Source organism: Poeciliopsis prolifica, unplaced genomic scaffold, assembly GCF_027474105.1.
Source record: "Poeciliopsis prolifica strain line A6 unplaced genomic scaffold, Auburn_PproV2 SCAFFOLD018, whole genome shotgun sequence".
Classification (NCBI taxonomy): Eukaryota; Metazoa; Chordata; class Actinopteri; order Cyprinodontiformes; family Poeciliidae; genus Poeciliopsis; species Poeciliopsis prolifica.
This window is the reverse complement of record NW_026562393.1, coordinates 7,096,194-7,109,202: the sequence shown is the minus strand read 5'-3', so window position 1 is coordinate 7,109,202 and position 13,009 is coordinate 7,096,194. Positions and strand designations below refer to the sequence as shown.

At 38.8% G+C, this 13,009-nt stretch overlaps 1 protein-coding gene across 2 annotated transcripts; it reads left to right on the top strand.

The window, feature by feature from the left end:
• Nucleotides 1–794: 794 nt before the first annotated feature.
• On the top strand, nucleotides 795–12,940 carry sncgb (synuclein, gamma b (breast cancer-specific protein 1)). 2 transcript variants are annotated; one of them, XM_055043172.1, is made up of 6 exons: nucleotides 795–1,220; nucleotides 5,525–5,566; nucleotides 6,621–6,748; nucleotides 8,562–8,579; nucleotides 9,458–9,499; nucleotides 10,808–12,940. In XM_055043172.1, exons 1-6 carry the CDS (start codon nucleotides 1,100–1,102, stop codon nucleotides 10,814–10,816), a joined length of 360 nt encoding a protein of 119 aa, XP_054899147.1. In that variant the 5' UTR covers nucleotides 795–1,099; the 3' UTR covers nucleotides 10,817–12,940. The 2 variants fall into 2 exon arrangements, with proteins under 2 accessions (XP_054899147.1, XP_054899148.1); XM_055043173.1 differs by lacking the exon at nucleotides 8,562–8,579 and having other exon boundaries at nucleotides 799–1,220.
• The last annotated feature ends 69 nt before the right edge of the window (nucleotides 12,941–13,009 follow it).

Genomic DNA, 13,009 nt, shown 5'->3' with positions numbered 1-13,009 from the left:
AAAGGTTTCGATCAAAGGTGTCCAAAGTGTGGCGCAGGGGCCATTTATGGTCCCCTGAAGGACTTTAAAGTGTCCCTCCAGGATGAAATCTGGCCATTTGTAGCTGCAACTGCAGCAAAAGGTGGTGCTGTAACATCCTCACACCACACCTTTCAGATTTTAATTTGCATGTTTAAAAACTCTGCATCGTTTTCTTTCACAATTATGCTCTACAAAAAAAACATTAATATTTGTGTTTTTAAGTGTGCCAATTGTTTAGGGGGTCAGAATAGTTTTGCAGGATCTGCTTACAGTTGAAGTCAAATAAAGTTTCTTGAGCGTTGCCACAAGGCTGGTCACGATTAACGAGACTGAGCAGAAAACAGTCTGAAAGACTAGCTGCTCTTTTTCATCACTAAATCTGGTGACATAAAACCTGATCCGTCGCTGCATCAGTGTCTGCAATGGCGCCAAGTCAGCAGAGGAAAGAGGAAGAGGAGGAGGAAGAGGAGGACGAGGAGCAGGAAGCTGGCTGTGACTCACTCAGGTGGGGATGACGAAGCACTTTTAAATCTCTTCACAACAACAAAATGGCCGTGGGGGCTCGTCATCTTTGCATTAATAAGAAGTAACTTGTTGCAGTGAAGCTGATGAGGAAGAGGAGGAAATGACATCACACGTCGGGATTACATGACAAAATGTCAGCTGGTTGGCCGGTTATATAACATGGGTTTGCATCCAGACCAGAGTCGGTGTGAAGGTGCAACCAGAGAGGCGGTGAGGGGCGGGGATGCTGCATGGGGGGCGGGGGGAAATGCTGCGGCATCCAGCCATCTCTCTTCCTCCTTCTCCTCTTCCTCCTCTCTCCATCTCGTCGGTATCTGCTCTCTCCTCCTCCCGTCTCTCCCTCAGTCTGCGTGCTGTGGTCCTGCTGTGAGCCGCGATCAGCGCTCTGCCAACCGGAGGAGGAGCTAAAAACAGGCACGCGCACTCTCAGACATCCCACATCATCATCACCATCACCACCACCATCATCATCATCATCCTCTGCTGCACGCTCACTGTAAGCACCAGCCAGGCCTGTTCAGAGCAGGGGAGCCCAGCCGATCCGTCGCCCACAATGGATGTACTGATGAAAGGGTTCTCCATGGCCAAGGAGGGGGTGGTGGCCGCTGCAGAGAAGACCAAAGCAGGGATGGAGGAGGCAGCAGCCAAGACTAAAGAAGGGGTGATGTATGTAGGTATGTAGCCTGAAAAGGAAGAGGAGAGGAAGATGCATTGGATGTTGTGTAATAATTTCTTTTGGTTTTCTATCTGGGTGAAAACAAGCGAGAGACGCAGAGGGAGGAGGAGGGACTAGTGAGGATACCGCTGCAGGACTGCTGCAGGACTCAGGGTGTGGGGCTGGAAAACGATGATGACAGAATCAGACGGGGTGAAGAAGTTGCATCTGGACGGGAAGCGGTGGAAATCTGGCGTCTGATGGGCAGAAATAAAAAAAAAAGTCATTTGAGGGATGGGAAAGGGGGGACACTGCGGAGTCCCGGGACGGTGCTGCAGGCTTTCGTAGCACAAATTCAAGATCAATCGAGTGAAACAGTGGGACGACAAAATGCTGAATGTCGCTTTTTGAAACCGTCTTTAAACATTTTTCAACCCCTCTTGCTGCTGTTTGCTGCGATTTTAATTTTAGCTCCAGCAGAGACTGCGTCACATCTCAAGGTTACCACCTGAGAGGAGGAGGGGGGCAGATAAGGAAGAGGGGTGATAAAGCAGGAGGTGGGTGAGTGGGCCTCAGTTGTTGGCCGCAGTCCGTCCCTTCCGCATCGTCTCTGACGTCAGGTTGCTGCTGCAAAGTCTTAATGGTGGCGTCCGAAAGCAGGAGTCAATGTCAGGAGGTGAAAGAAAAGAAGAGCGGTTCTAACTCTGCGTTGTTTGGTATTTGTCTGAAAAATCGTCTTTTAAAAGACAAGAACGGGATGCTGCAGATACTAGGGGGAGAAAAATAAATGTGGATCTGAGCAGGGGGAGGAAAGATGAGGTCGCTGAAGTGAGAAGGGTCGATAGCTGTGATGAAGACGACAGTATCCGCCTGCAGTCGAGTGCACATGCACTAAAAATAGACAGCAGCACAAGCAGTGGAGGTTGTTCATCTGGGTTATGTGGCTCTTTACCCAGAGCAGCACATTCTTGAGGGCAGCTGAGAGCATCTGCTGGGATTTGTTTTGCAGTGTAAGTTCTGTAGCATCCTGTCACACTTTAGCATTTCGGCCTTTTGTTTTCATTTTTACAGCAAACTCTATACTTCTGTCAAGTTATTGAAACTGAGAGTGAAACTGACAACATGGCCAACTATCGGAGTAATTTAGCTAATAATGATTTGATCAGTAGAGGAAAAGGCGGAGTATTAAAATTTCTTGCCCCGATGGTGAGTCGATTCTTAAATCTGGTCTGTGAATTTCATACTTTGGATACCAGTAAACATTCTCTATTCACACCATATTTCAAAGATGTCAGGACTTCATGTATGAAGAATATGGTTTACTTTCTCAGTTTTCGGCAATTGTTTTTCAATTGGGGAAAAAGTTACAGAAATATGAATCTCCAGCTTTGCTTGATAAAGTCGTAGGTTTTGATTGTTTTAAGGAACTGGAACAGCATTTGATTGTCTGAAGCTCAAAATCTTCAAACCTGAGCTAGATATCAAATATTTTAAATTTGATTTTATTGTTTTACATGTGTTAGTGCTTTAATTATCATTTTACTTTAAGACTTACATGCAAAGTGCATTATAAATAAATCATTAGATTATTCTCCACCGAACATGGCACCTTTTGAGATTTAATCTATTAATTTGACTTGTGAAAACATAAAAATGCATTTTTACATTTTTAAAGAAGAAAACTGCGAGAGCAGCCATTGGTTAACGAGATTTGCATGCAGGGCAGCAGGACAAGTCCAAATGTTAAGATGACTTCATTTGATTAATTTTTTTTTTCTTAGTGTGAATAGAAATAAGCCTGAAAAGTTCAAAATAATTTCCAGGAAATATTCAAGTCTCAATCTGTCTGCATTGTTCTCTCACAGGCTACATTATTCAAATTTTATTTTTCTAATAATCACGTTTTAGTGGATCGGTCGCAGCTTTCATCAAATCAGGGTCACTACAGAGCAAATCCTCTGCTGGAAAAAAAAAAACGATTAGAGATCCATATTTGCATGTTTAATATTAAAATTTCATAAAAATACCCCCTTTAATCCAAGCAATCTTCATTTATTCAGGCAAGACTTAGATTGGGATTATCATTTATGGTTGGGATTATTCCTTGCTCTGATCAGTCGAGTCCTGCGCGTCACCTTCTCCTGATGGTCAGTTGTTTATAATTTAAAAGCTCTGAACATTTGTGCAGCTTGTTGTGCAGCGCAGGGACAGACAGCGCCACTGTGGGGCTCCTTTAGTTAAACTGAGGGAAAAGTGTCTGTTTCACTGCAGTGTGCATGTGTGTGTGTGTGTGTGTGTGTGTGTGTGTGTGTGTGTGTGTGTGTGTGTGTGTGTGTGTGCGTGTGCGCGTGTGTGTGTGTGTGTGGTGTCCTGCAGCACTGCTCCGTACTCAGGCACGTGGATGGCGTACCTCGGAGAGCGTGCAGGGCGAGCAGCAGGCGGGGGAGGGGCGACGTGGTGTGGATGCATGAGGCAGCAAATCGCAGTTTCTGCATCTGTTCCGACGAGCCACAGAGAAAAGAGGCTCGGGTTGATGCTACTGACAATGACCTGCAAAGTTTTCTCTTCTTCTTTCTTATTTCAGCATAGATATTTTTCCCCATCCATCCGTCATTTCTGCAGATTATATAACTGGAGTTTAATCTGTCCGGGATGATGCTGCAGAGAGCACAGCGCTGGGGAGAGGAGGGTGGGGCAGGTTTTAATTGTTTGGGAGTTTATTGGGAGAACCGAGCTTTTCAAAGATCCAAAATATAAAAGAATCACTAATAACTAACCGCAAACTGCAGGACAAAAGGAGGCGAGGAGAAGAAAATACTCAGAATATTGAACAAACACAATCGGTCAGATTACAGCCAAACCTCACTGTATTTTATTGTAAAAGCACAAAATCTACCAAGTATCTAGTTTTAATGTTTAGTCTAGTTTTGTCTTGAGATAAAACAAAACTGTAGGAGCTTGTTTTAAGTAAAAAACCCATTAATATTGATGAAAAACTATTAGATCCACTGCCATATTATTTTATGTAAAACGAGATTTTTTCCCCACATTATTAGTGACATTATTTGCTCGTGGAATTACAACTTTTTCATCGATATTCAGAAATTATTGTCTTAAAATAAGCTTATAAGCTTATATATGGAAACTATTAAGAGACCACTTTAAATGACCAGTTTCTTTGATTTTACTTTTTATAGGTAAATGTTTGAGTAAAATTAACAAAGTTCTTTTATTCTATGAACTACTGATAGCATGTCTCCAAAAATCCCAAGCAAAAATTTTGTTTTTATTTCCAGAAAATGAGAAATGGTCAAAATAACGAACAAGGTGCAAAGAAAAGAAGTTTACATCAATTTAGAAACAACAATACTAATGTTTTAACTCAGGAAGAGTTCAGAGATCAGAGAATATTTGGTTTAATGACCAGGAGGTTTTCAACCACAGTGGGCTCTTCATTTTTTTTCCAGAGTTGTATTTTTGCTAAAAAAGTTATTTTTGTTCTTTATTTCAAATGTACTATGATATTTACACAAGAAACTTGACCAAAAATAGAACGATTTTGTGTTTTTGTAATGAACCCAATAGAAAACATAAACGGTTTTTAAATGTTTTAAAGATAAAACTCAAAAGTGTGGCATGCTTTTGCATCCAGAGCCCTTTACTCTTGTATCTCTGAATAAAATCCAGTGTAAACAAAATGCTTGAGGAGGAAACCGGATCTCTCAGTGTAATCTCCAACAATCTGACATTTATTAAAGATTTGCAGGAAGAGAGCCGTTGCTGAAAGGAGAGTATAAAAAAATCCTGCTTGTTGTTTGTAACAAACCATTTAGAAAAAACAAATCAATCATTAGCGATCAGATCAATTAATTGCATTATAAAGAAAAACAAGCACGATTGTTTTTCTCGTGTCTCTTTCTGTGAAAGTCTGGATGACAAAAGGCTTCAGTTTGGTGCTTTTGTCTCAACCAATCCATTTTGAAATGATACAGCAGACATGGAAGAAGACGCTCTGGTCAGTGGCTGAATACATCATAAACACACCACACTTTTCAGATTATTTTGGTAAACAATATTGAAAATTAATTCATCACATAATCGGTAAAATACTCCATTAACAGCTCTAATATGGCAAAATGTGGAAAGCTTGAAAAGCTTTTGCAAAGTGTCTTATTTTCATTTAATTTCTCCATTATTTTCAAATCAAACCAAAATGAAAACAAAAATAGAAATTTGAAAACAATATTCTTTAATAGAAAAACAAAAAACTGTGAAATACGTCAATTGTGAAGGAATGTAATTTTTATTTTCTTTGGTCTGCAGGAAGCAAGACAAAGGAAGGAGTTGTGTCATCAGTAAACACAGGTAAGAAAAGCTTCATCTGACAACAAATTAAGTCCTTTTATTAACCGTACTGATTTCCAGTTTAAAACCCACAAAATTAACTAATTAAATGCAACAAATATTGACAATAAACAAAAAATATATATTCTGCAGTTTGTTTAAGTATAAGTGCAGCAGAAAACAAAAGCTTTGAAACTGTATCCCTGCCCCACAGTTTGTCGCATATATTATATATTAATATATTAAAAACAAAAGTTTAAAAACACAACAAACAGCATTTAATCCACTCATCTGATTATAGTCAAAGCTGATTACTGGAAACGATCAGTGGGTCAGTGACACAAACTCTTAAATTGAAACTGAAGTTCCCATTCTTGAGATGTTCTAAGAGTGTTTTCTGTCGTATTACACAAAGAAATGTTTAATAAGATTTTTTTAAAAAGCTTCAATGGCTCCATATTTCACAGAAGACCAGACTATAATCCAGATGAAGACGTCTCACCGTGTCGCCATCACTCAGATCAGGATTACCAACTTTTTCATACGTTAAATTTTTAATTGTTTAAATAATCTCAGATTTAACTGAATCAATAATCTAAATCAGAGTCTGACTTGGTTTAAATATGGAATAAAGAATGAGAAATGCAACGCCTCTTTTTTTAAAGATATTTGAAACATTTTGTTTCAAATATTGATATAAATAGATTAATGTATTGAACAGAAATCTTGCAGCTCTTATTATATTCAGATTACATGCATGGATGAAGGCAGATGGAAAAGCTGCAGGTTCACTGAACATCTCATCCATTGAGCCATTTTGATTATTCATCTCTTTTTTGCAAAGATGGCGGTCTTTCAAACACTCAAAAAATTGCTCTTTGGATTGTGAAGATTAACAATAATCCCAGTACTGTGGGCTGTGATCGCTGTCCTGCTAATGAGAACCCAACAAAACCCAATTAGCTCCAGCTATCACTAAATTATCTGCGCTGCGTCTAAAACGTGCGCTGAAGGAGTGCGTGGGGAGCCTTCCCACGGTTGTCCCACTCACCCGTGTCGTTCCTCCCCGTGTCAGTGGCCAACAGGACCGTGGACCAGGCCAACATCGTGGGAGACACGGCGGTCGCCGGAGCCAACGAGGCGTCACAGGCGACCATCGAGGGCGTGGAGAACGTGGCTGCGTCAACCGGGATGGTCAGTCAGGTCGGTTACCATGGAGACGCTTTACGATTCGACAAACGTCACCTGCTGTTTGGTTTCCAGCCGCCAGAGGGAGCTATTTGCACCGTTGTGAAAACGCAGCGTTTGTGTGTAACTCTGCTTAGTATTATGTGCTTGTTTATTTAGATTAATTTCTGAACTTATTGTTAAAATGTTTTTTTTGGAAAACAAAAACTTATTCTGGGTTTGTTTCATCCGACTGTAAATCTGAATCCATCTAAAAAACTTCAAGGATTTTTTTCGATTCATGTTATTTTTACAAGAGTTTATTCTGGCTAATTTATAGTTCATGAGACCAATTTAAAAAGTTCTTTGTGATGCAAAATGTTAAATTGTGGTCCACACTATTATGCAGAATGTTAGTAACTTTACAGTTACACAGCAGAGACTTACTGGAGGCACAAAAGGGAACTGGTTGTTCAGAGAGATCTGGATCCAAGCGTATCGAAGGAAAGTTAAATGGAAGGAAAAAGTTTTCCATCAGGGGTTCAAAGTTTTTAAATTTAACCAGTAAAATGAAAAATGCTTTTTAGGAATAATGTAATTTATTGCGATTAGACGAGGACCAGAGTCTACTGAGTTTCCTCCACTCCTCTATGTTTATCGTTTGTGTGTAATATTGCACAAACACACTCTGCATTTAATGAGGGATGCAAATCTGTGCTGTTATATATTTTACTTGCGAGCTCCTGACATTTGTTCACCCTTTCTCTGATTTTTCTGTTAACTTTTCTGTCAGACGTTAAATGTTCTCACATTTAACTCTTGTGACTTTTGATCTTGAATGCAAGAAGTTATTTTATTTTATTTTTATTTTTTTGTGGTGTCAGTGTCTCCTGTTTTGTGTGTTGTTGTTGTTGTACTTCAGGTCAATTTGTCCCTTTGCCAATTTGCCATTTCTTCCCACCCACATTCACAATGTACACACAGATATAAACATTGCATACTCATGTACAAAACCACTTTAGTTCTGAACTATTGAAATGAATTGTGAATTTTAATCATCCACATATACTATAAGTAGAGGATTTTATTTATTTTACCTGGAATCATCTCAATAAGATCTAAAATGTCTTATTGGCCAAGACAACAACATAAACGTTCCACGTTGAAAACACAAGTTGAAATATGGATTAATTGGATTGGATTCATAGCATGATTGGAGCTTAATAAGCTCCAAAAATAAGAACTAAAACCAGAATCATTTACAAATCATATTGCTGCAGATACACTAATATTTTCAAGTGAAATATTTTCACTGTCTCTGTAGTCATTTGTTGATTAAAGAGACACTTTTATAAATCTTTTTTCTCTCACTAAAAAAATTGTTTTTGAAGTTACAAAGTACATTTCTTCTTAGAAAAATCCAAGATATTAGTAAACAGATAGCTGCCTAATCAAGGGCAAAAAATCAAGCAGAAGTTTACAAAACCCACATAAAAGTGAAGCTTGTGTCAAAATGTCTGCTACATTTTAACACAATTTACTTAAATAATAAGGAAAAAGGAGCCAAATATGGGCCCCTGAGGGACCTTTCTGAAAGAGCAACGATCAGGAGGACAGACAAAAACTGTAACAGTTTGCGTTTTACCAAACCTTCCAGTATTGACCAGTTTACAGCATTATGGAAAATAGATTCTTTTCAAACCTGAAAATCTGGGAACAAAAACACCAACATTCAAAATGGTGAAAGGGCTGAAATGACCAGAATTTGTTGTTGTTGTTGTTCTCATTGTTTGTTTTATTTGTTTTTCTTTTTTATGCTGTTTGTGTCTCATCTGTGTTTCTCTGATAGGAGGAGCCCATATATGAGGTACAGCAACATGGAGGTTTTAGCCCCGCATGCTAACTAATAGCTGCTGGTCTAATCTATTAATTTAGATCTAAGGTTTCTTGCTGCTTGCAGCAGGTGAGCATCAGGAGGAATGGTTGGAAAGCTGCTGGTTACATCACCGCATTTTGAGTTCAGAACAACAAATAATGTAAAAATGTAAAAATACAGTAAAGCTTTTTGAAGGTTTGAAAGCATATTGATGTGCTTAATTTATAAGGATTACAAAATATTCAAATTACAACAAAAAGAGGGAAGTTTTTTTTTTTTTTTAATGCCTTATAAAAGTATTGAAACCCCATGAACTCTGATTACAGTTCTAAAAAAATTACTGGCCTTTTGTCTGTAGACAAATGCACGCCACACTTTTCAGATTCTTCTTCATATAAGGGAATAATCCATAAATACTTTCACCAGGTATCATATTATGCTTCTTTTATTTTCCTTCCTGCTGCTCACATTGGTGTCAGGCAACGTTTTACTAACTAATACAAAATCTTTTCATTTCTAATCGTTGTGTCTCCTCCAGTTTACCAGATCAGGTAGTTAATGACACACAAAGTATTTCTTGATATTTTTATTCCCCCTTTCAACTTTTGGTTTGCAAACTTAAAAACTGTAACAAACTAATAGCCTAAAAATCCCAAAGCATGTTGATTTGTTCCTCCCAGCATGTTTTTCCATTCAAACCAGTTTGTAGAACGACGTCTTAGTGAAAACAAAACTTAAACATTTGTTGATGCTGAGATCGTCGCACTGTCACTATCTCACTCTTTCATTGTGACAGACAGTAATAATCAACTCAAAATGTGTTTTTTTAAAATGTTTATTCACCATTTATGCTGTTTTCTCCTCTGCAGGGAGAGTATGGAGGAATGGAGCAAGGAGGGGAAGGAGGAGAGGTAAGAAAACAAACCATCAAATGATGAGCAACACTTCAGCCTCAACAGGAAGTCAGAGTCAATTCATTTACATATAACCTAATAAATTATTTGGTTGGTTACTGGACCAGAAGCTGCAGAGGAATAGAATAGAATAGAATAGAATAGAATAGAATAGAATAGAATAGAATAGAATAGTCTTCCATAAAGTGGGGGAGCGGAGTATCAAAGTATCCCCCATTTAACATAAAATACGTAAAATCAAAATAACTGAATATTAATTAAGTGCCTCCTGATAAAAATAAGATCAAAATTTAGCAAAAACTTAATTTTAATTTATCTGAAGTTACTTAATTCGATTCAGACAATTTCTGATTACTGGCTTATTGATAGAGATATATAAGTTGCACAGCTTTTTCTATTTTTTTCATCTGTATTATCAACTGTGGAAGTTTTTCTTAGGACAAAAATTGACAGAACTGAGAAGAAAAAGAGGATCACTGCACAAACACAAACTTACAAAATATTTTAAGTCTAGTAAGTTTCTAGTGGGAATGTCTTACTTTACAAAAATTAAGAAAACTAACTTACAAGTAACTTTTCAGCAATTGTAGAAATTTGTATTAAATTTGTATCTCCATAATATTAATGAAAAGGTGGTAGATTCATTGGCATATTATGGGGAAATTGTCTAGTTATGAGTGAATTTATCTGGAATTAGAGCTTTTCAATAATTATTAAGGAATTATTTACATAAAACGAGTTCTTATTGCTGCTGCAATGTTACTTGTAAATTAGTTTTGTGTATTTTCAAGTGCAATAAGATGTTTTCACTAGAAACACCTTCTTCAAATCAGACAAAAATGGTATCAAACGTTTGTGCAGCAAAATATTTGTTTGTGCAGGTATTATTTTAAAGATATTAAGAAATGTTTCCAAAGGTCATGAAAGGTCAACCAGGCACCTGGTGTTAATCAACTCAACTACAATTGTGCTGCTTTGGCTTTGAAGATGTATATTAAAGTTTGAAGGTCATTTTGATTTAGTAAAAGTGGTGGGGCTGGTTGACCTGTTGACCTTTCATTAGTATCTTCAAGGCCAAAGCGGCACACGGCATTTTTTTTGCGCCACAAAAACCAGCACGATTGCAGTGGAGTTGATTGCCACCAATTTTGATTTTTTACAATGTAGGGGGGAGATTTGAAGACTTCACTCATCCTCATTGACATCTACCATTGATACGGACGACCTTTGTGAAAAGGGGTGTTTAGAAACAGCTATTAATTCATTTCTAGCAGTCTTTGATGCTTCCATTGTTCTCATTTCTAGGGGTACTAGTCTCCTTCCGGACCCTCCAGCTGCCCCTCGCCTTCCTCGCCTTCCTCGCGTCGCCGTACCAGACTCCAGATGTTCAGCATATTTTTTTGTGACTTTTCGGAACCAAAATCAGAACAGACTCTTCCAGACGCCGCCCCTCGGCTTTCCCCTCACCGTCTAACCGCCCTGCAGCCCGTAGCGCCCCCTCTGCTTCCCCGGCCTCACCTGTGTGTTCGTGTAGGTGACCCCCTCCGCCCTCGTGTCGTTGCCACCCGACTGAGAAATTTCAAGAATCACCCAAACACAAAAAGACACACCTCAAGAAGGTGCCAGCATGAGACATGCACATACAGAACATACCATAAAAACCAGCAGACCACACACAGGGCAAACAAGTAGCTGTAGGAGATTACAACAGAGAAACCTGTCTTAATAGAAGAAAACGAAGTCATTGTGAAACCGAAGGAGCTGCATGAGAGGTTGTGCGTGTGCTGCAGGCCGTGTGTCCGTGTTCAAGCTTGTGTGCATGTGTGTTCAGCAGGGATCCACGCATTAAAGAACTGTGCTTCAGTTTGTGGCAGTAGGATGCATGAGCTGACGTTCCCCGTGGTGTTTTCTCTCTCTATAGGGCGGCTGTTATGTGTTGCAAAACGCCGGCTTTGTGCGTATGTGTTCGCTTCAGCATTTAGAAACAGGGTTAGCGCAGTAGAAGTGATGAGCAACGTGACGTTATGCATGAGCGTTTTCAGATGTCTGTACACGCCGTGATGTGTTTGTGTCCGCAAAGTCGAGGTAGGAAGAAAGAGCGTTCAACAATCGGTTATTGTTCGTTCGGTTGGGTTTGGGTGAGGAGTCCCTACAACAGCTGGACAATCTCTGTCTCACCATTAATGTGAACATGAAAACCAGCAAGTGTCAAACGATTACCGCCTGAACGCTGTAACTATTTTACAGTTTTCACTTCTCTCTGGAAGCAGTTTCACAAACCAGAACCACCTAAATATTGAACCAAATGGAGGTTCAGGTCCGCAAGTCGTGTTGTTGTTCTGACTGCAACGTAAAGACAATAAAAGCTGCTTCCAATGAACTAAAGAAGTCTTTAGGATGAGAGGTAAGACATTCTTTAAAAAAACGAGAAGTCCAGTTGCCTTTAGATTCAACACTTACAAATTTGCACCAACGAGAAACAATTGGATTTAAAATAATTTTTTTTCCAAAATAATTTAAATTCTTTGCATCAAAAGTTGAATTGTTACTGTCCTCTTCTTTACTTTCACCAAGAGGAAGTAAAAACAGAAACTATCACTGAACCAGGGTGTAGCACAAATCTGCCCTTAACGTTTCTGCAAAATATAATTATTTAAAAGCTAATACGCAACAACAAAAGTTATATTATTGGCATGATGACTGGATTTTGAGTGTTAATTTAATCACCTTTACAGACAAATACAATTTTTGACAGGATATTTTTGTGTCGGTGTTAAAATCACTTTGGCAGAGGAAGGACAAAATGCTCACTTCTAGACATAGATTTGCTTATTTCAACAGAAAATACTTTATGGAAAATGCTACAAATGAAAGAAAAAGAGGAATATTCAGATTTTCCCTCGTGTGTGAGTTGAGCTTTGGGAAACCAGTTTGCATGGAGTCATGGAAAACATCCAGCTGAGTTTCTGTGTTCATCTAAACCAGTGAGTCCAGTTTGATGAAAAGGAAAGGAATAAATGTTTAAGTTTTGTTTTTAGCTAAGCTCTGTGTGGTTATCTACGCTGAATGTGTTCCCTCTCTGCTGTCTAGGCCAGTCGGATAGATCCCCCCCGCTGAGTGTCACACCATCAGTCATCGCTTTAAGAGTGTGTGTGTGTTCAACTAGAGGAGGTTCAGCCAGAAGAGTGTGTGCATTTCTTTTTTTTTTTTTTACTTTTTCTTTGAGGTCAACTGAAACAGACTGCATGTTGCCTTACAGAACAACGACACACCCATAAAAACGCACACAGACACTTCAGAGAAAAAGAAACGCAAACCTCAACACAGCACACAACTAACCTGAGTCACGCACTGTGTTTAAGTTGGCATCACATCAAAATCGCTGATTTTATAAACCGTAAATGTGAAAATAAAAAAGGTTTTGTTGAAATCCAACAATGGTGTTGACGTCTTCATTTGGTGTGGAGGAATAAAAGGAAAGTCAACAGACTTGAAGTATGTTTAATT

Coding starts and splice junctions, on each gene's coding strand:
- sncgb (XM_055043172.1), top strand. CDS start 1,100: ATGGATGTACTGATGAAAGGGTTCTCCATGGCCAAGGAGGGGGTGGTG. Junction 1,221..5,524: donor AGAAGGGGTGATGTATGTAG/GTATGTAGCCTG, acceptor TTTGGTCTGCAG/GAAGCAAGACAAAGGAAGGA. Junction 5,567..6,620: donor TGTGTCATCAGTAAACACAG/GTAAGAAAAGCT, acceptor TCCCCGTGTCAG/TGGCCAACAGGACCGTGGAC.